General features: G+C 31.1%; 1 protein-coding gene and 1 long non-coding RNA gene across 2 annotated transcripts in view; one reads left to right on the top strand and one right to left on the bottom strand.

The window, feature by feature from the left end:
• LOC140040600 (spondin-1-like) overlaps positions 1-20137 on the bottom strand; it is a 25362-nt gene that overhangs the window by 1916 nt on the left and 3309 nt on the right. The window contains exons 2-10 of the mRNA XM_072086654.1: positions 19566-19660; positions 18771-18907; positions 11145-11218; positions 7209-7334; positions 6226-6374; positions 3923-4177; positions 3231-3399; positions 2110-2349; positions 659-853 (exon numbers count right to left, since the gene is read on the bottom strand). Coding sequence (XP_071942755.1) covers positions 659-853; positions 2110-2349; positions 3231-3399; positions 3923-4177; positions 6226-6374; positions 7209-7334; positions 11145-11218; positions 18771-18907; positions 19566-19660 — 1440 coding nt within the window. The remainder of the gene's footprint in view (positions 1-658; positions 854-2109; positions 2350-3230; positions 3400-3922; positions 4178-6225; positions 6375-7208; positions 7335-11144; positions 11219-18770; positions 18908-19565; positions 19661-20137) is intronic.
• The window catches only part of LOC140040602 (uncharacterized), a 17354-nt gene continuing 11729 nt past the window's right edge, over positions 14513-20137 (top strand). Inside the window, exons 1-2 of the long non-coding RNA XR_011842741.1 lie at positions 14513-14535; positions 16129-16209. This is a non-coding gene — a long non-coding RNA (uncharacterized lncRNA). The remainder of the gene's footprint in view (positions 14536-16128; positions 16210-20137) is intronic.

The following is a 20137-nucleotide window of genomic DNA, read 5'->3' as shown; positions in this document are numbered from 1 at the left end:
AAAGAAAGAATTTTTAAAACTATATATATCCTGGGAATTGATAATTTTTAAGTGAAATCGGTTTTCGACCTGGAATAGATATTGCGACTTTTGCATTTTCTACTCTTTTTCTATTTCGTTCATGAAAAGTGATCAGATTTCCCCTACGTCTACATTATGTTGTACATTAACAAAAAGTAATGTGAATTTTGAACTGAAACTGTTTCATGCTGACAACTGTGTTTCCCGTATGGTAAATCGATGTTGATTTGGTCAAACCATACTATATTCAGAAACACATTAAAGTTCTCCTTTTTGGCAACTAATTGATTAAAACCGTGCTTAATACAAAATGACTGCGTCTTATTTGGTTTAGATGACGTATACCTACAGATGGTATCAATCCTATCTTTAATAATAATTAGTATTGATGTAATTCATTAAGTAATTAACCTTTACCATGGAGTAACATTATTTCATTAGTATTTATTTATGGTTCCTTAAGCATATTTTTATGGTACAGGTAATTAGTAGATACAGTAATTACCAATTTCTCTGATTGAAACACAATTCAAAGTAACTGTATTTTTGCTTTTAATAATATGTATATTTTAAACAAATATCTAAACTTTAAAAAGTGAATAACTTATTATAAATGTTTTATTTCAAGTCAACTCACAGCATGGTTGTAAATTACAAGTTTTCTTTTCCCTTTTCTTTCCACATTTTTCACCGCCATTTCTTGGTTTTAATTTCACCATTCGTGTACGACTCATTTTGCCTTTTCCGCATGTCTTAGTACACTCTGACCACGGACTCCACTCGGACATCATACAATCAACAATAGCTTCTGTGTTGGTTACTTGAGACGTATCTGAATATAAAAAGGTGAATACTGTCGTACCAATTCTTGAATATGTTTTTCTTTGTAGTGAATTTTTTTTAATTCCACTTTTAAAATGTATGTATGTATGTTTTATTAAAGATGTTGACTAATTCCAAAAAAATATTTCGTAAAAAAGTGGGTCATTTTGAAGTATCATAATAGTTATTAACTGTCCAAAAATTAGTCTGGAAAAAAAATCATTTAACTGAAACAATCCTAATTTGCATAATGCATACTCGTGGTTTGAAATCTTTGTTTACTTTCGCTCACGACGATTTTCCAGACGAAATGTAATCAAATTAATTTACCTGTTAATTATGTAAACTTGTTGTTTTTGGCTCGAATTTTCGACTTAAAGTGAATAACTTTTATATTACTTTGATATGACCAATTTAAATTTAGAATATTTTGACCTTCATTTTTTGTGTTTCAAGGGACAATACATCTTTAAAATGTCACTACTTAATTGTCAACTAAATTCCTTTTTAATGAATACATTTTCTCTCTTTGTTTTTTGTAGCTAGATTGCCATGTAGACTACATTCAAAAGTCCTGTTTCAAGTTGTTGGTGTTCATTTTTCATTACACTTTCGGTGATGGCAACAGGTAATACACTTTTACATTCACATACTTAATTTTCTTGCTATAAAGGTTATAAATTACAGTATATTTTAAAAATGAATCTGAGACCTATATTTGCTTTGCAACATCAGAGGTCATTATATATTCATTTTATAATGTTATTTATGCCACTCTAACCATCAGTTCAGATATTAAATTTTGGATAGGAATATTAGTCCAAAATAGAAAAATCATCAAACCATGTCTGAAACTCAATATACACATTAAAAATTATACAGATATGACAATCGTATTTGTACATTAACCCTAGTAAAGAAAGGCAATAGAACGCAAAAACATAAGCGCAATCCTCATCTATCTCATCGTCATCGGTCAAATCATTATAATTGCGCTGACGTTCTTGCTTTGTGTCCATGCTTTAATGCTATGGTAACAATGCCCATGTTACTAAAAGTTACTATGCTTGTTTCTATATAAGATCAGTAAGTGGTTATGACAGTGTATACCGATTAGAGGGTTCATTATGGTACATTAAATCAATGGGAATGTTGCTTTTCTTTGTTCTGACATAGCTGGACAGTGTTAAGCCTGCAACCTAATAAAAAAAACCATTAATTCATAGTACTGTAATCTGTAGCCAAAATAAATGTTAAATTACCTACCTTCTTTTGGTGGCATAATTTTAGGTGGCATGGTGACAGGCATGTTTTTTTTTGGTGGCATAATGACACCATCACCACCCATATTCTTTGGTGGCATTGTAACCTCGCCACCATGCATGTTCTTTGGTGGCATAGTTACTTCGCCACCTGGCATCATTTTCTTTGGTGGCATTGTCTTCATCATCTTCGGAGACATCATAGATGGTTTTTTCATCATTCCTCCAGAAGATGAGTCATGAGCTACCCAAGATGAAAGAAAAACACAAATGCATTAAACCACTTAACTTACTAAAAAAAATTCTTTGACTAGTTTTCTTTGCAGATTAATAATACCAAGTTAATTATTCTCACTATCATCACTTGGATATTGGCAAGCTGACGAAAGCAGCTTGATTTATGCCGTTGCTATGATGAACTGTAGTTAAGCAATTATGAAAGAACAACGTTGTGACACTAATTTCTGATATATTTTATCGATCCAAATTTGAGTAAAAATGATGTGTTTTTAAGAGAAAGTATTAACTCTTGCCTTGAACTGGCATTTTATTACAATTAGGAAGATAAGTAGATAGCGGAAATGCCTTTGACATGCAAAAATATAACTCTGCAATTTTTCACATGATTTTGTCTCCTTATTTACTATAATTTGCTTTCACTGTGATAATGTATGTCATGATAGAAGAGATGTCTTTTACATTACAAAATCACAAGTTAAACGAAACATTTTATAATATTTTAAAGAAAGTTGTATTACAGTACTAATACAAATTGTAACATCTTTCTTAATATTGTTAGTCTATCTATATTATTTATTTGCTCATTTAAAATTTATTTTTGAATACCAAAATCAAATTTTTATGAAGAATATTCTTGGCTTTGTTTTGTTTTATTCAGGTAAAATCAGAAGTTCTGCCCAACATGTGTTCCAATGAAAAATGGGTCAGATGCTGATGCTAGTTTTCCCACCAATTTGTAGATGGAACTGAAATTGTACTGTCCACATGGATCCAGCAACCACCACAAGATCTGGAATCCTAACCCCAGCAGAAAATACTATACACATGACCCCTAATGGTGAGTAACAGAACCTTCATCAGCTGTAGGCTACTAGTGCTACTTACTGTTTGTATTGGTAGAGCAATGTGTTCCATGCCTGCATATTTTTTCTATGTACAACTTAGCAAGAGGTTCTATAGCACTGCCACTTGGATCATAAAACGGGCTTTGCGGACTGTCAAGGCTGGTGATTTCGCGTATTGGTTCCTGGGGGTTTGTTGGTGAATTGGCAGACTGTTAAAATAATAAGAACAAAATTAACATATTATACTAAAAATAATACTAAATACATAAAGAAAATAAATGTAATTTAATACTTATTCATTTATTTAATTATCATAATAAATATAATTATGTAACAATTTAAATTTTTTCATAACATAATTCAAAACATGTTTTTTTACCAGTATGCTGTAATACAGAAAATATTCCATTAATATTTTATGTTCAAATTATACATTTCTTATTTTTAATAAAGAACTCTCTCATGGGTTTTGAACAAAATCAATGGCAATATTTTTAAATCCATAGAAAGCTAAAAAATGTTTTTTAAATATAATATGTTTTTGAAAGCTTTTGCAGAATCTTAAAAGAAACGTTGAAGAGATGTTGATAACTGTTTAAAAAAAATTGACTCAATTGATCTAAAAGGATCCGATCTTTAGATTTTACTAGAAAGACAGAATTATGGAGTAGTTTTGCTTAAAGCAAAAATATCCTAAAATAATAAAAATAAATCAATTTTTAAAACACTGACCATATAAGTAACACCACTGTCTGTTCCTGCATCCCATGGCAACAGGTCAAATTCCGCTTGATCAAGCCATGTGCAGTCATCCATACACATGTTCACGTTGCTAATTCCCAGGTTCCAGTCAGGGCTCGGACCGATCATTGTTAATCCTGATACGTACGGATGTGAGGCATCCGTACTAAAGGTTACAGACATGTTACCCCTGGCGGGCCATAATCCCTTTGTTCGAAATGCTGTACGCACATTACCAACTTTTACCTGTAAAAAATATTTAAAATTTTTAAAAATTAAATAGATATTCATACCATTATTATGTTTATTACTCACTGTTGGTACATTATTCTAAAATATATGACAAATTACAATTGACAAATATGTATAAGGTTTTAATTTATTATTTGCTTAACACTATATATTAATTAGTATATAAATAATACATAAAGCAACTCATAGAAATGGTACTTAATTGTGAAAACATACATAACAATTGAAATGGATACATAATTATGTATTTGGTACTTTTTTCTGTCATGGTTTTTTCTTGGTGAAAAATAAGTGAATACTAAAAATAAGAAGCGCTTTTCCTTTGACATGGTTGTAGGCTAGATATAAATTTACACATTTACAATCAAGGTAAAATATCAATAGATATAATTACTGTATTATTATGTATTATTATGTATTATTATTACCATCATTATTATTCTATAACAAAACATTGAAAAAACAGCCTGATTTATAATACAATTTTATCAGTGAGTAATAATAATTTGGGAATAGAAATATGTTATATCTATATCTATCTATATCTGCACCCACAGAATTGTCATTTTTTCATTATTTTGCCTTTTAATTAATATTCTTTGGTATTAGACGATCCTAAAATATACAATTTATCATTTAATTTTATAATAAATGATTTTATAAGCTCAACAATATCAAAATGCTAATCAAATTATGAATGCAATTTATCTTCATTATCTTGATCATTACCATATTGTCACTTATTTAAATTTTTCTTTTATTTCCAAAAATAGGTCATTTGATATCTGTAGTGAAAAACACAATCCAAGTACTGACACACAGACAGACACACATGAAACGCACAGAAAGAGGTCAGTAAATTACATAGCAACATTTTAAGATTTGTTGAAATCAACAGGCAGTGTTATAATCTGTGTCAACTTGATGCCTTAGGTATTAGCATCGCAATACTTGCCAACTCAAATAGATTTAGGTCAGTTTTGATGCATCTTAAACGATGGTTCGATCACGTTTTATGATAAGCCTTGTGGCATAGTTTGTGAGAACAAGGTCTTTTTACATTTTTTATATAGGTGCATGTTACAAATGTATTTAACTTGTTTAATCGTACTTAAATGTTGTCTTACGCAAATTCTATATGTTTTACAAATTCACAACATTCCAAATATTGCCAAATATAATTCAATATTTAAACAAGCCTTCAATACGTAACATATATTGGCTGTGATGATGCTATTGTCAATGATAAACTATGATTTTGGTTTTAAAAGGGTTAAAATGAGAATACACTATTTATTTTTATCCAGTATATAATTGTTTAGGCTATAATGCAGCACAGCCTCAGTGGACACTTGCCATGAGTACATTTTTTGAATTTTTACATTGAACAAGTGAATACATTTTTTTTAGTACTATAGTTAATTTACTACTGAAAAATATTTACACTAATGCAGAATAACTAAACATTTACTATAAGTGCTAGAAATCCATTTACTAAATTAAATTCCAGTCAACATTCATAAATAGAAATTTGAATCATGCGTTGTCCGGTCAACTTAATTACAATATAAAAGAAATGATGCTAAATTTCTAAAGTCTAAAATTATTCCATATCAGCCAGAGGCTTCAAGCTGAATTCAAAACACGTATAATTGTCTAGGTTTTTTATGGCATTGCCGTCTCTTTGTCTCGCCTATAACCAATACTTGTTTTTTTTTGCAAATAATAACTTTTTCTATATAAGATGTAGGTCCATGCGATTTTTAAGATATTATGTTTCTTTAATTTTAAGATTTTAGGAACACATTATCTTGTAATATATTTTTCAATTATTAGTAGTAGTCGATTTTTACAGTATGTATGATTTGTCCAGTATCATAGGTATATTCTATGTGTAGAATGTATCACATGTGATGTATACGTGACACTGTATTATAGAATTTGCCTATGTTACTGGTCAAAGTATACAATGTAGAGATACAGTACAGAGAATCAGGTGAGCATAGGCTTACAGGAATATACATTATAGAGTATAACTTTACCTGTTCTTTAATTTCATTTTCCATAGCAGAAGCTGATCCCCATTCAGCGACTTCTTTTACACCCGTAGTAGAATAGCCACCATATTCCCAAATAACATAATCTTTACTGTGGGTTGCTCCAACAAATGGAGACCAATGATTTATGTAATCTGTGGAAATCATTTTAAAATTGTATATCGAAAACAATATAATAAATGAAACGCAATACAAACAAGATTATTATTCCGCTATTGCTTGGGGCATGTACTTCCTTATTTTGACAGATTAAATAAAATTATGAACTACTATTTAATTTTTGACTAACTATTAATATTAAATGTTTAGCGGATCTGCCCCTGCTATCACATTTATAAATTGTGGAATTGATTGGTTGACTTATTTTTTAGACTACACAAATGGTATATCGAAATATTGAATGCTAATGACATTTCATTGCTTGGAGTTATATATTTTACTTTGTACATTGAAGAGTTAGCTAGTATTTCACATTAAGTTGTCATAGGCATTATGATATTCCATCTATCGTAAATGTAATCATATAATGGTACATTAGTGGGTTTTATAAACAATTTAGGGAACCATTTAAAAAAAAGTTTTTCAAACAAGATTTTTAGGCTTAATATAGATGATACCTTACATGTGCCTATTTGTTTATACTCCTAGATGTAGAAAGAAGATCTTATTTCCGTTATAAAATAAAGATTTTATTATAATAAACGGGGTAACAATAATTGTGAATTTCAAGCCTTGTGCCTTATAAAACATTAGTTCTTCCATTCTTCATGTTTGTTTGTAAACAAATCTTTTCTACAAAATAAAGATTTTAACATTATTATGTGATTGAATATGGTGAATTTCCAGCCTTGTAAGTTGTGCCTTATAAAATATTAGTTTCTACATGTTGGGGTTTAAACTTTCAACTTATGGATTTTATCATCACATCTACATTGACTTATTATAAGCTTAACATTAATGACACTTACCAGGTGGGTAATCTTTTGGGTGTGTTAGACGTGACCATGTTCCAACAAATGTCATGTGATACTTTGCAGATCCAGGAGCGCAGCATTCGTTTGCTGGCTCAACAGGTGTGGTAGAAGGCCAAGTAACTAAAAGAAAACAATTGTTGATACTTTATAAAGCTTACGGTATACCACGTTAGTTCTGAAAAGAACTGTTGAGTTTCTTGACGTTTCGATCAATATACTTTGATCTTCCTCAGGAGTGAGAATGCCATCAACGATCAAAGTATTTTGATTGAAACGTCACGAAACCGTCAAACAATAAAAGAAAGCAACTTATGAGACAACTATCAAAATTTAGTGTAGAAACATAGAAGACAAAAAAGAGACTTGACAATCTCAACAGGTGACCCACACTAGAGTGCAGATCAACTAAATATAATTCTGTGATACAGTATAACCATTTACATTATAATGTTTTAGGATGTCCAGTGTCAGACTAGTGGATGGTTTGTGTTTAGCATAGGATTTTAAGAAACCAAATTGATCTATCATACATTCTACACAAACTATATTCTCAATGATTTAGAAAACTAAACTAATTTATTTATATTCAAAGTATATTTATTTCATGAATACATTGAGATACATTTAAATGTATTTTTAGACAAATGCAAGAACCAACAATACAACAATTTGTAACAAGAGATCGGTTGATGATTGCTAATTTAAAGGATTCTGTTGCCGGAAAGGTCAGCTATCAAATATCTATTTTTATTTCTTTTAATATGTTTCAATTGTGATTAAATAAACATTATTTTAGGAAACAGCAGGAAAAAAAGTGTTTTGGTAGTAAAGATATTAATGATAGAAAGAAAAAAAAACAGGAAAGAACTAATTATTGTCTTAGGATGTCTGATAGACAATGCACAATCAATATTGCTTTGTACTGGTAATGTCATTCTTTGTTTCAGCTTTGTTCCTGACAAGTTATTGTTAAAATCAAAATTAAACAATGGGTTAAGAGAGCAATTTATTCAGTCTAATTTGTGCTATCCAATGGGTCTATCCCACATCCTTATTTGGAAATTGTTTGTTAAAGTTGCCATGTTTTTTGCTACACACATTTTGACCCTACAGTACATTTCAACACAGTATTTTATATCAGACTTTAGCAAGTCATGTTTTTCAATGTTTTTTTGTTGTATTTTTTATCTTTGTAATGCAACTCATTTCAGCTTCGGCTGTCAATTTTCAATATGTTTCTTATACATGAATAAATAAATAAATAAATAAATTTCGTTCCACACACTTTTTGTGTTCAATATAGTAATTTTTATTGTAATATACTTTATATAACACCCAATGAAGGCATGCAGTAGTCCTTTCCAAAAGCTCGGAATTGTCTCTTCATTTTATTTTATAAGCATTTAACTATAATTATTACTCATCTGAAATCCAGGCACTAATTTGTTATCTGTATGAATTTATATTTTAAGGTATTAGCTGTCTCAAGCTTAACTAGAAACTGAGGAAATTCGGATTAGGCCATCCATAGACAATGCCCTACTTAAAAAAAATATTATACCAAGTATTGAAAGTACGCAAGACCCACGGCTTTATGTCTCATCCAAAGGAGGCAATGGGAGTAAAGCATCTTACTTTGCAGGACTAACTGTAATGTACTTCAGAAGTTAATGGAAAATGTACACCAACTAGCCTACATAGTCTACATACAGAGAGAGTACAAATACAGTTTATATGACATTTATTCAATATTCTGAATTTCAAATTTTACATAGCCTTTCTACATGATCATAAAAAGAACAACTGACTACTGTAATTCAGCAAATGTAATGTTTTCATTGCATTAAAGGCCAAGTGCGGGCAAAAAATTTCTATTGATCATACATTCCAATAATTATCGATCTATAGTTTCTCCAATGTTTCAGAATTTTATTTGTGTTACTCGAGCTTTTTGAAAATAAACACTTATCAGTGGGGGGATAATTCAAATTACACATTAAAATCTATATTCATTTGTACACAAAATTTGTAAATAGAGAGGCATTTTAAAAAGCTATGAAAAATGTTATCAGATGACTAAATATAGGTAATATAACTTGAATTTTACATTTCTGGTATTTTTATTCAACTTCAGATTTTTATTTTCATGCTATAGCAAAAATTATCCACCGTATATCCACCATCTTTTTTCACCTTCTAGGGAGTCACCAGAGATGTTATTACATTAGATTAAACTACCTAACTACTGAAAAAAAAAATTTGCCAAATTTTGTATTTGACATAATATTTAGGGAAATTCATGTTTTTTCGTCTTGATTTCTGTTACAAATATTTGATTTATGTACAATTAACCAGATATTATATTTAAAAGTCATGCCTGTACCTGAGCTTTAAGTCATGCCTGTACCTGAGCTTTAAGTCATGCCTGTACCTGAGCTTTAAGTCATGCCTGTACCTGAGCTTTAAGTCATGCCTGTACCTGAGCTTTAAGTCATGCCTCTACCTGAGCTTTAAGTCATGCCTGTACCTGAGCTTTAAGTCATGCCTGTACCTGAGCTTTAAGTCATGCCTGTACCTGAGCTTTAAGTCATGCCTGTACCTGAGCTTTAAGTCATGCCTGTACCTGAGCTTTAAGTCATGCCTGTACCTGAGCTTTAAGTCATGTCTGTACCTGAGCTTTAAGTCATGCCTGTACCTGAGCTTTAAGTCATGCCTGTACCTGAGCTTTAAGTCATGCCTGTACCTGAGCTTTAAGTCATGCCTGTACCTGAGCTTTAAGTCATGCCTCTACCTGAGCTTTAAGTCATGCCTGTACCTGAGCTTTAATATTCGTAATATATATACCAGTATTCTCATTTTGTATATGAATGCATTTCTATAATTTTAATATGTATGACGTTAATGGTTTGCACCACATGCACTGATAGATGAGAATGAATGGTTTTAAAAACAAACATTGAAGTATCTTGACATTTCAGATTAATTGTGTGGGCATTTATTTCAAAATAATTGCATAAATCTAATGGAAGATTTAAGAAATAATCGTTTAAGTTGTGTTATAATTATCATTTAAAAGGTGTAAATTGTCGTTTTTTTGAAGAGTTATGTGCAATAATGATTACAACATTTTTTTTTCATTTCATTTCACTTCGTCCATACGAAGAAAATCTCATTAAAATCGTAAATAAATCAATCTAAATTGTAAAATAGTGTATGTTGTTACTACTAAAAGGAAATGATAAAAACTTGCTTCAGATTTACGTAGTGAGCTTAATGAAATTACAACACATTTTCATCATTGCATGTTTGTACCCTCAATATACTAAACAGATATTCGACATGTATGGTATATTAACATGGTTTTATCTTTTCGAGAGATATACTGTATGCTTTGTGGCAAAATTGCAACTTTCATAGGTGAATTAAACTCAACCAGTGGCATAGTGGCTGCGAGTGCTCACTGGCTAAACCCAGGGGCCCCAGAGCTTATGGGGGCTCCAGAGCTTATGGGGGCCCCAGAGCTTATGGGGCCCCAGAGCTTATGGGGGCCCTGAGCTTATGGGGCCCCAAGAGCTAATGGGGGCCCCAGAGCTTATGGGGCCCCAGAGCTTATGGGGGCCCCAGAGCTTATGGGGGCCCCTGAGGAGTGGCAAGAGGAAAAACAGGCAATAAAATATGTCGAAAAAGCTAAACACGACTAAAGCATCCAGCGTTGGACGGCCAATTAAGGTTCCTAAACCAGGGGCCTCACGGCATCTGTGTTACGCCACTGAACTCCATACAATTTATGTATTGTATGTAGCTATGGACTATGACATCGTTTTCAAACTTAAAATGATTCTCATAAAAAAATATGATTTATATAGTGCAACACAACTGATTTGGATAAATAAGAAAAGGTTATTTTAAATCATAATATTATAGCCTTACCTTCTGGGCATATCTGGAGACTAAGATCTCCTTCATCACGATACCAGACACCTCTACTCTGAACAACAACAGCCCTGTAGAAAAGAAAAATTAATAATTATAATCATTATCATGATTATTTTCATTTTAAAAATTATTATTGCTAATATTCGTATTCTCAATTTAATGTGATTTTGAATAATGTTATCACTAAAATCCTCTAGCTATTTCTGACTCTTTCTACTTTTGTTATAAACTTTTAAACTACACTAACTAATATTTGTCTTCACTTCATCTTACCATATTTGTGACGGTATATTTTAATTAAGGTTCTCTATGCTAAGGAATTGTATCAATATTTATAAAGCATTTAGTCTCGGGATCATTTTCTCCTTAGATTAATTCTGTAGCATACTCTGGCGACACCTGCTCAGTGCCGTGGGTGTTTGCTGGAAACTTTGACCTAAATAAAGCTTTATTAAAATATCACATGCATTATTTTGTACATGCATCATACTATATAGTATAATAGTACACTGTTCTAAAAAATATTATGCCCAAAAGGCATTTATCGAAATGAAAGTACATTGTGTTTATGGAATGCAGTGTACACATTCTGCTCTATTTTTTAGATAATAACTAAAATATCACATGCATTATTTTGTACATGCATATTACTAAATAGTATATAGTACACTGTTCTAAAAAATATTATGCCCAAAAGGAATGCCTATAAAAATAGAAATGTACACTTTTCAATATGGGTCTATTTTTTAGATAAAAATATGTTTATATATTTACTAACTTGGCCTCAATCCCCTAAATATATTTCAGATTATATTACAGCAGTTATTTCATTTATCTCTGCATGTCATTTTTCATATCTACATATAAACTGAATTTGATTTGTTCCATATATCTTTGTACTGTACAGAGAAAGAAGTGAATAAAGCTTTTTTGAGACTGTTATGTCAAATAATTTTTCTCACATATGACATAGTTTGAAGGCAAACAATCCTGGAAATAATATCATGGATTAGAGAGGTTAAAAGCATTGGTGTTTGTTATGATCATTTGATGAACATTTGAAACGACAATTAGAAATCCTGTTATATCATTTATAAGAGAGTATTGTTTTCACCTTGTAATGTCTCTGACTTATTGCATTAAGATGTAATGCTTGAATATAACTATATTTGAGAGAGCATTTCAGTTGTATCAAGATGAAAGTAGACTTCAATTTCATTTTTAATTGGAAGAAGATATAAAATACATGAATGTTTGTAATAAAGAATCTTTTGTCTAGACAAATATCATATCTGGAAAAAAGATTTTATCTGAATTCATCATTATAAACACTGAATATTATGATTTAGTATTTTATTGACACTGTATTTTAAATGAAACAATTTTAATATTTTACAATTTTTATAATAAATTAAGAATAGATTACAGTTATTGGTACATTGTGCGACTTAAACTGAGAACATAACATAACACCTGTGAGTTAAACAAGCACGAATGTGCAATACTCGGGGTACAGCAAAAGAACCTGTAATGACGTCATAAGACAAGATATGACGTCCCATAAACATCAATAACCTCGCTACCAAATAGTTTATATGGCTATATAGTACCATCTTCGAGACGTCATATGGCTGCATCCGGGTTGAAATTTAAAAATCCGGCTCTATAGCTTTGAGGACATGTCCCTGTAGTATATTCATGCCAAATCCCAGCTCAATACTACAACCAATAAGGGAGAAGTAGTACTTTATAAATCGCACTTTTTACTCAATAGTGTCGGATGGAGGAGAAGATGAGAGAGTCCTAGACTCGGGATACCCTGAGTAAAAACCTAGTGTATATGTATGTATTGCAGCAGTGTTACAATACACTGTATTTGTATCGGTGTAAAGCTTGGTCTACACTATCAAACTAATTTGACAAAAAAAGTGTGATGTGCCCAAATATGGTAGTGATATGACATCATCATGCACATCAAATATTTTGTCACATAAAGTTTGATAGTGTAGACAGAGCTTAACATTATCCTGACACAGGCAGTTTGCATACCATGTGCAAAGTTCTCTTTTTCATACACAACACATGAAAATATCAATATTTAATTTGTTACACTGGTTGAGTTTACGAAAGACATAGCAAATACATTGCTTTACAGATTTTGTAAAAAGAAAAATTTAAAAAAGGAGGTCTCCTTGCTCTGACCACTGAAAAACAGTCATGTTCATTTTTCATTTATTTATTCATTTCACAATGCATCACACTTGATAAGTTGTTACAGATTAATTCAAGGTATTGAATAAAAGATGCAAAGCCTGAAAAAGACCAAATAAGCTCAATATATAGAGCTTTAAGCCTGGTTTTACAAGCACAAAATATAAACTAATAATAATTGTATCAAATAAAAATAAACAATATTTAAGTAAATAAGATCAGACAAGTAGTGGTAAAAATATAAAAGTATTTAAAATAAACAACATGAGGACAAACGTATTAGGGTTTGTCTCCAGAGCGTGTGCAATTAATCTCCTATTTACACATTCATAGATAACTTTTCCACGCGAAGCTAATATTATCGTGTTAAAATCCTTATTACAAAATAAATAATTAATAAATTCTAATTAGTTTCTCATACCTTAATTAAAAGTTTAAATTGGATTAACAGTTTAAGGTTATTGGGCTTTAATGAGACATTTGTTGACATTTAATATTCAATGTATTTTAATTTCCCCACTGACTGATATTTGATTCATTATTATATTATAATATATATTTGTACTAGAAATTATACTTCCAATTTAACACCTTTGACTTTGGTTTCCATAGTTACTATATAATTTGTTAATTGTAACCTTTAGCCTTGTTCGCACTGGACTTCAATATTGTCAAATTAAGAGTCCCAGCCAAATTGACGAACAAAAGGCCAATTTTAATGCTGGCTACGCTACGATTTCTTCGGTGTTAAATTAACATCGTGATTAATTTTAGCCACCACTGCCTGCACAGTAGGACAGACTCTTTTAAAACAGGAGAAAATGTTCGTTTATGTTTTATAAATGAATTAACTTTCAGTTTGTTAACTTTATCAAGAAAAGTCCAATCTGAACATGCGACTAAATTTAGGAGTTCTTACCCACAAACTTCAATCGATAGTTTTCAATTAAATTTTGGTAAAACCAACCAAATGAAATGATGGTAATAATTTAAAGTGCAAACAAGGCTTTTGACTACATTTGAGATCTAGAATTTGAATACAGTGAGATCTTTAATTTTAAGTCTTTTTTTTTTTATTGTATTGAAGGAGCATTATTGAATCAAGTTTGAAGTTGTATAACTGCTATGGTCCCTACTTGAGACGTTGTGCATTTTTAGAGATCACCAAAACAAGGTTAGAGAAACATTTGTATGCAAAAACATTTTCAGTGGATTTGTTTTTTCTTAATATTCCACTAGGCAAACTTGCATGCATAATAAATGTCAATTACGCATACCAAAAGCATTATGGTAATGTCTATACCCAATCATCTGATGATATAAAACATGTTATGTTCATGGTAACATTATGCTTTAGAATTTGTTGGCTTTATCTCAAATATGTTTTTAGTAATCTATTTCTTATAGAAAAAACTCAATTTTATTGAACGTGTAGTTGGCCGATGTTAGTAATACACTGGTGAAGCAGAAGTCAGTCAGCTCTGAGTACTGTATACAAACTGGTTTATTACCCTATTTTCCAATTGTATTGAACAAGTTAAGGGCCAAAGAACATAGATGTAACATACAATGTTATATATTTTTATCACTAGTCAAGTGACAATTGACTCTTTTCAGTTAAAATTTGCACTCGGTTTGATACATATTCGCATAAAAGCTAGACAGACAGACAATTAGTCATACCTGTCATATACAGTATAGTTTTATTATAAAGTATTTTAGTGAGTTTTAGGGTGCGTTTATACAACACGCATATTGAACACGCCTACGAGAAGTGTGTTGTATAACATCAAAGAGATTCCGTGTAATGAGATTTTAATTGCAAAAAGGCTACTTGGCTGAATCCTAAAATTTTGTGGATTCCCGGTTGCTGTTGGCGTGTTGGAAGTGTCCTCAGGGTATTGTTTTGACCTCATGTTAAATAAAAGTATGTGGTGTGAAAATGTTGACCAAATCTAGTAGATAATTGTGCTTTTTTTTTGCATATTTTAACCGATTTAGCACTTAACATTAACGCTAATCAAATGTTGGCATAATTTGGCAAAATGTAGCATAGTTTTATCCTAATTGTAAAACATTTTTTTTTTCTAATTTCAAAAGCAGATTTAAAAAATCAATAATTGAATAAACTAAATTTTAAACGAAATCATCCTTTATTAAAATCCTTAATAAACTCATATTAATTCATAATGCTTGCAATATACAACTTGGTATAACACGGTATTACGATTTCATGTATAACTGCAAGGTTTTTGTGGGGTTGACCTCGGCCCGTGCAACAGGCTAAAAATTAAAGACGTGTTCAAATTTAGGATGTTGTATAAACACAGCCTTAGTTAAAAATAGATAGTACTGTAAATCTCCAGAGATTATTTAACCCATCCTCCAAAGTTCAGCTGATATGTGATTACTGTATGGGCACGTCAATCAAATATAGATAATCTAGGTGTTTTATTGAGTCTAAATGTCAAAATAATATATCAAATACTGTAATCCTCGTAATACTAAAATGTGATTTGAATTTTATAGTGATTACATATCAAATTGGATTGCGTTTTCTTACGTCTTGAATGTTTATAAAAGTCAGTTTTTGATTACTAGTATTGAAAGGGTGACAGCCCAGGAGTAAGACATTTCAAAGCTTTTAAATTTGTCGATCATTAACAGTTAATGTATGACCGTTTACTCATCAAGTAAAACATAACATGAGTACCATTCTCACAATTGGTGTATAAACAAATACCTAAATTTGTATGTATTATTACAGGTGGTAAAGTTATTTACTTCAATAAGAATATCTGAAGAAAAAAAAGTGGCTCTGATGAATAGAATGCTCTTAATGGTAAAGGTAATACATTTTTGTATTCAATACTTCTGTTCTCCGCATCAACTCATATAGTTTGTAGAGGACAGACAGCCATGATATGCATCTTGCAATTTGATTGGTCAATTACGTATCATGTGTTATTTGGCCCTATCTAACGAAAAAGTGATATGTAATGGTAATAATTAACATGCTTTATGTAAACATTTTGAGAATTTTTGCCACGCAGTGTTGTTGACTGATCGCTTTCGGAAATCAATTTGTTTTGCGCGCTGTCTATAACTGTTTTACTCTACGTCTGAAGTTGGAGCACTGCCTTTTTAATGACCTATCTTTTCAGTCTATTTTCATTAAAGATTTACAATGGATAAATTGAATAAAAGTAGGTGTGTTATAAAACAAATAATAAATTATTTGTATAATTTTGTTGAATGGAGAGAATATTTGATTTGATGACAAATTGACTGCTCTATTTTCAACTTAGCTCCGCCTCTTTAAAAATAAAACAGTCTTTTTTTTCAACTTATAAAATATTCTCACCATCCAACTCATAAACATCCATTATTATAAAAACACAATAAATTGGAATAATAAATACATGAAACAAAACGTTTCGTTGATTTGAAATGTCAAGTGTTTATGCATCTATTTCCATCATGTTAGGGCTTAATAATATGTGTAAACATATGTGTACAGTATGTATGCTTCTTGATTTAATTCACAGAAACCAGTCATGTACAATATTAATACAAGCAGAGATGTCATTTTCAGCGATTTTAAATTTCTTAACACTTCATAAAACACATAGCCTTCAGTTATCTGTCATGCTTAGCAAATTTTTAAGGGTTTCACAAATTGTTACAACTAATTAATCATTAGCGTTAATGTCTCAGGTGTCATCTTCATTCAGGTATGAAAATCTTCTCAAATAATACAAATTCTGTTCACAAAAGTCAACTCTTTAAAAACGTACTTCATAAAAATTTTCTCAAGGTAAATTTAAAATTGCGAAGCTTTCTTTGAAAACAGATGCTATGACCTAGCCCAAGGGTGTCCTGTTATTGGGAGAATTGACTGTGCAAAGCTTATACCACGACTTTTTATGTATTTTCATCTGTACATTTGATGATAATGATTAAGAGCACATACATACTTGCTCCAGATAAATTTATGAAATTGCCGAATATTAGTTATGATACAAAATAGGATGGTTGTGATAGCTTCTGTACTTATAGCAAATTCTTAGTTGATGGTCTAGTCTGGGCTCCAGACGGAGTTTTTTCTTAATATTAGTAAAAATATAAACATTTTTGCACATATGGCGTTTCATACGTGTATTACTTGAGTTTGGATACTCCGTCTGGGGAAACACGCAAAAGTCACGTGGTTTGACACCAAGAATTCTTGGTGCATAGATTATCCGGTTGACTAGTTTCAGCTGCATGCGATTGGCTACTCACTCGTACACTGTTTTAATATTCATATTTCAGAATTTCAAAGACTCAACAACTAAGATGGTACGCATGCGCTATGTTATGTTATGTTTCTGAAGGCTAGAAATGATTTTGATGGGATTTTCCCCAAGAACATGAAAACTCGTCTTGCTTCTCCGCAAATCAAACATTGAATGGATCATTTAATTAATAATATTACGCGGAGATAATTTGATTTAAATCCCACCTAGACCCTGTCCTGTTCTGTGTAGTGGTGTCGTAGCCCTGTCTGTTGTGTGAATCCTGTTGTGTGCCGGTGGTGGTATGTAGGCCTACCTCTTATTGGCGTTTTATTTGGCAGATCATACGTGCGAGTTGAAGTAGGCCTAGGCTAAGGACTAAACAATTAATAAACAAAACAACTTGGCAACACGATTTCATATTTCAACAGTCTCGATCGTACATTCAGCACTGTACGTACTCGATCTTTTTCATTTTGAAACAAAATGATCATTGGTTGATTTGAAATCCATATTTACATACCGCCCGCCCCATATAGCCAAATACGGTATGATAACCTACGTCATTCTTATCAGTTGTTTGCGGTCTGCAAATCGATTTCTATACGTGTTTCACAAGTCTGTATTTTCAGACAAAAATCGCGGTCGAAATAAAAACAAATAAATTATATAAAAAAAACAATACAGACTTGGGGCAAGTCTATTGATGGTCATGAACACAATATTGCTGTGTAGGCCTAGTCTTTAATGGTGTGTGTTAATTGAAAAGTTCCCAATGTGAAGGTAAGCACATACACAGTAAAAGATTTAATTAGTAAGAAATAAAGTAATCTTCCTAAACTACCATACAGTAACCATCTTATACTTCAGTCTATTTTTATCAAAAAACTGTTCTTTAAGAACACGATACAACACAACAAGTACATATTAACTTCACTAGAAGTAATTGAACACTACTAATAGCGTTGGTTTTCCCTCAAGGGAATGTTATTCACTTATCGTTATTGACTCATCCTCATCTCATGTATCGGTTACAGGTAACGTTTTTTGTCTACGCCACTATCGGTAAAGGATAATTAATAACAGGCACTATCACATGAACGTAATATTGAATTTTGATTTAGCTACATACCTAAATAGAACACACGGTGCATTGTCCCCTGAAGGTGCAGTCCAACGAAAGCCAATACGTGTTCTCATCATGTTTGACGTATGAGTGACAGCATGCGTGCAAAAAGGTGCAAACATTGATCCTCTTGAATCAAGAAGCTAGAATGAGAAAAACAATTAGTTATAACTGTATCCGATGTAAGATGTAATTAAAATCATACAGAGATGAAGCTAACATGAAGTGTATCCTTGCCATTTGATTGGTTGATTTCGTATCACATGCCATGCAATATTTTCTCCCATTTCAGCGATTGAAGGTAATATTGCATGATACACATTTTATATAACAAAGTTGTTGTACTATTAAGGTGACATATTAGGCAACAGGAAACCAACCATTAGTGGTGGCGCAGCCTATAACTGATCTGCTCTCTTAGCCAAGATCCAAGCACCTAATTTGTTGTGGAAGCGGCTGATTAAGTGAATCAAAGTTTACTCTAATACAGTGGATGTGTTATAAACAAAATAAATGTTTTATATTTGTTCAATTGAGTGAATATTTATTGATTTAATAGCAAAACTGTCCTATTCAACTCGGCTTTAACTCATTAAATAGCACTCGTAGTATTTACTGGTCTCCTTCAAGATTTAAGATTCAATTTTATTTTGCCAATTAAAATGGAAATAATGTGTTGCTGTATATACTCTATATAACTTGCATCTTTTTGAATGTGTTTAACAACCCATATTTTGACACATGGCACATTGGAACCTTGTTAATTTAACATAATATTATTCTTAATTAATATTGTGTTACCTCAAAAGTTCCAACTGATCGGCTGACATCTGTCGCATCCGAGGCAGTCAGCATAAACCCTATAAAGGATGTGGGTAGGATACTTGCGATGGAAACTAAAAACAATTAAAACAATGTTATTTAAAAACATTTCAATTATAAATTATAACTCAAAAGTTATCAGGTGAATCATAATTAGCATACAATGTTTATACAGTAGTGTACTTGCAATGGACACTAAAGACTAAAATATTTAAAACTTTTCAATTATAATTATTGGTAAATCAAAAGTTTGGTGCACTAAAACAATTACAATATTACTGAATATTAAAAATGTTTCAATTATAAATTATAACTCAAAATTGATTAAGTTAATCATAATAGACTACAGTAGTGTACTTGTGACCGGCAAAAAAACTTATTAAATATAAAAAAAAACCTTACAATTATATATTATTAAATGGTAATGTAACTCAAAAGTGAGTAGCACTATAAGGACAATTACAATATTACTGAATATTAAAAATTAATTAGATAATTATATTAACTTGACAGTTAATCATATCAAAATAGAATATTTTGGACAACAAACT

This window comes from Antedon mediterranea, chromosome 2 (genome assembly GCF_964355755.1).
Source record: "Antedon mediterranea chromosome 2, ecAntMedi1.1, whole genome shotgun sequence".
Lineage (NCBI taxonomy): Eukaryota > Metazoa > Echinodermata > Crinoidea > Comatulida > Antedonidae > Antedon > Antedon mediterranea.
This window is presented reverse-complemented; position numbering and strand designations above follow the sequence as displayed.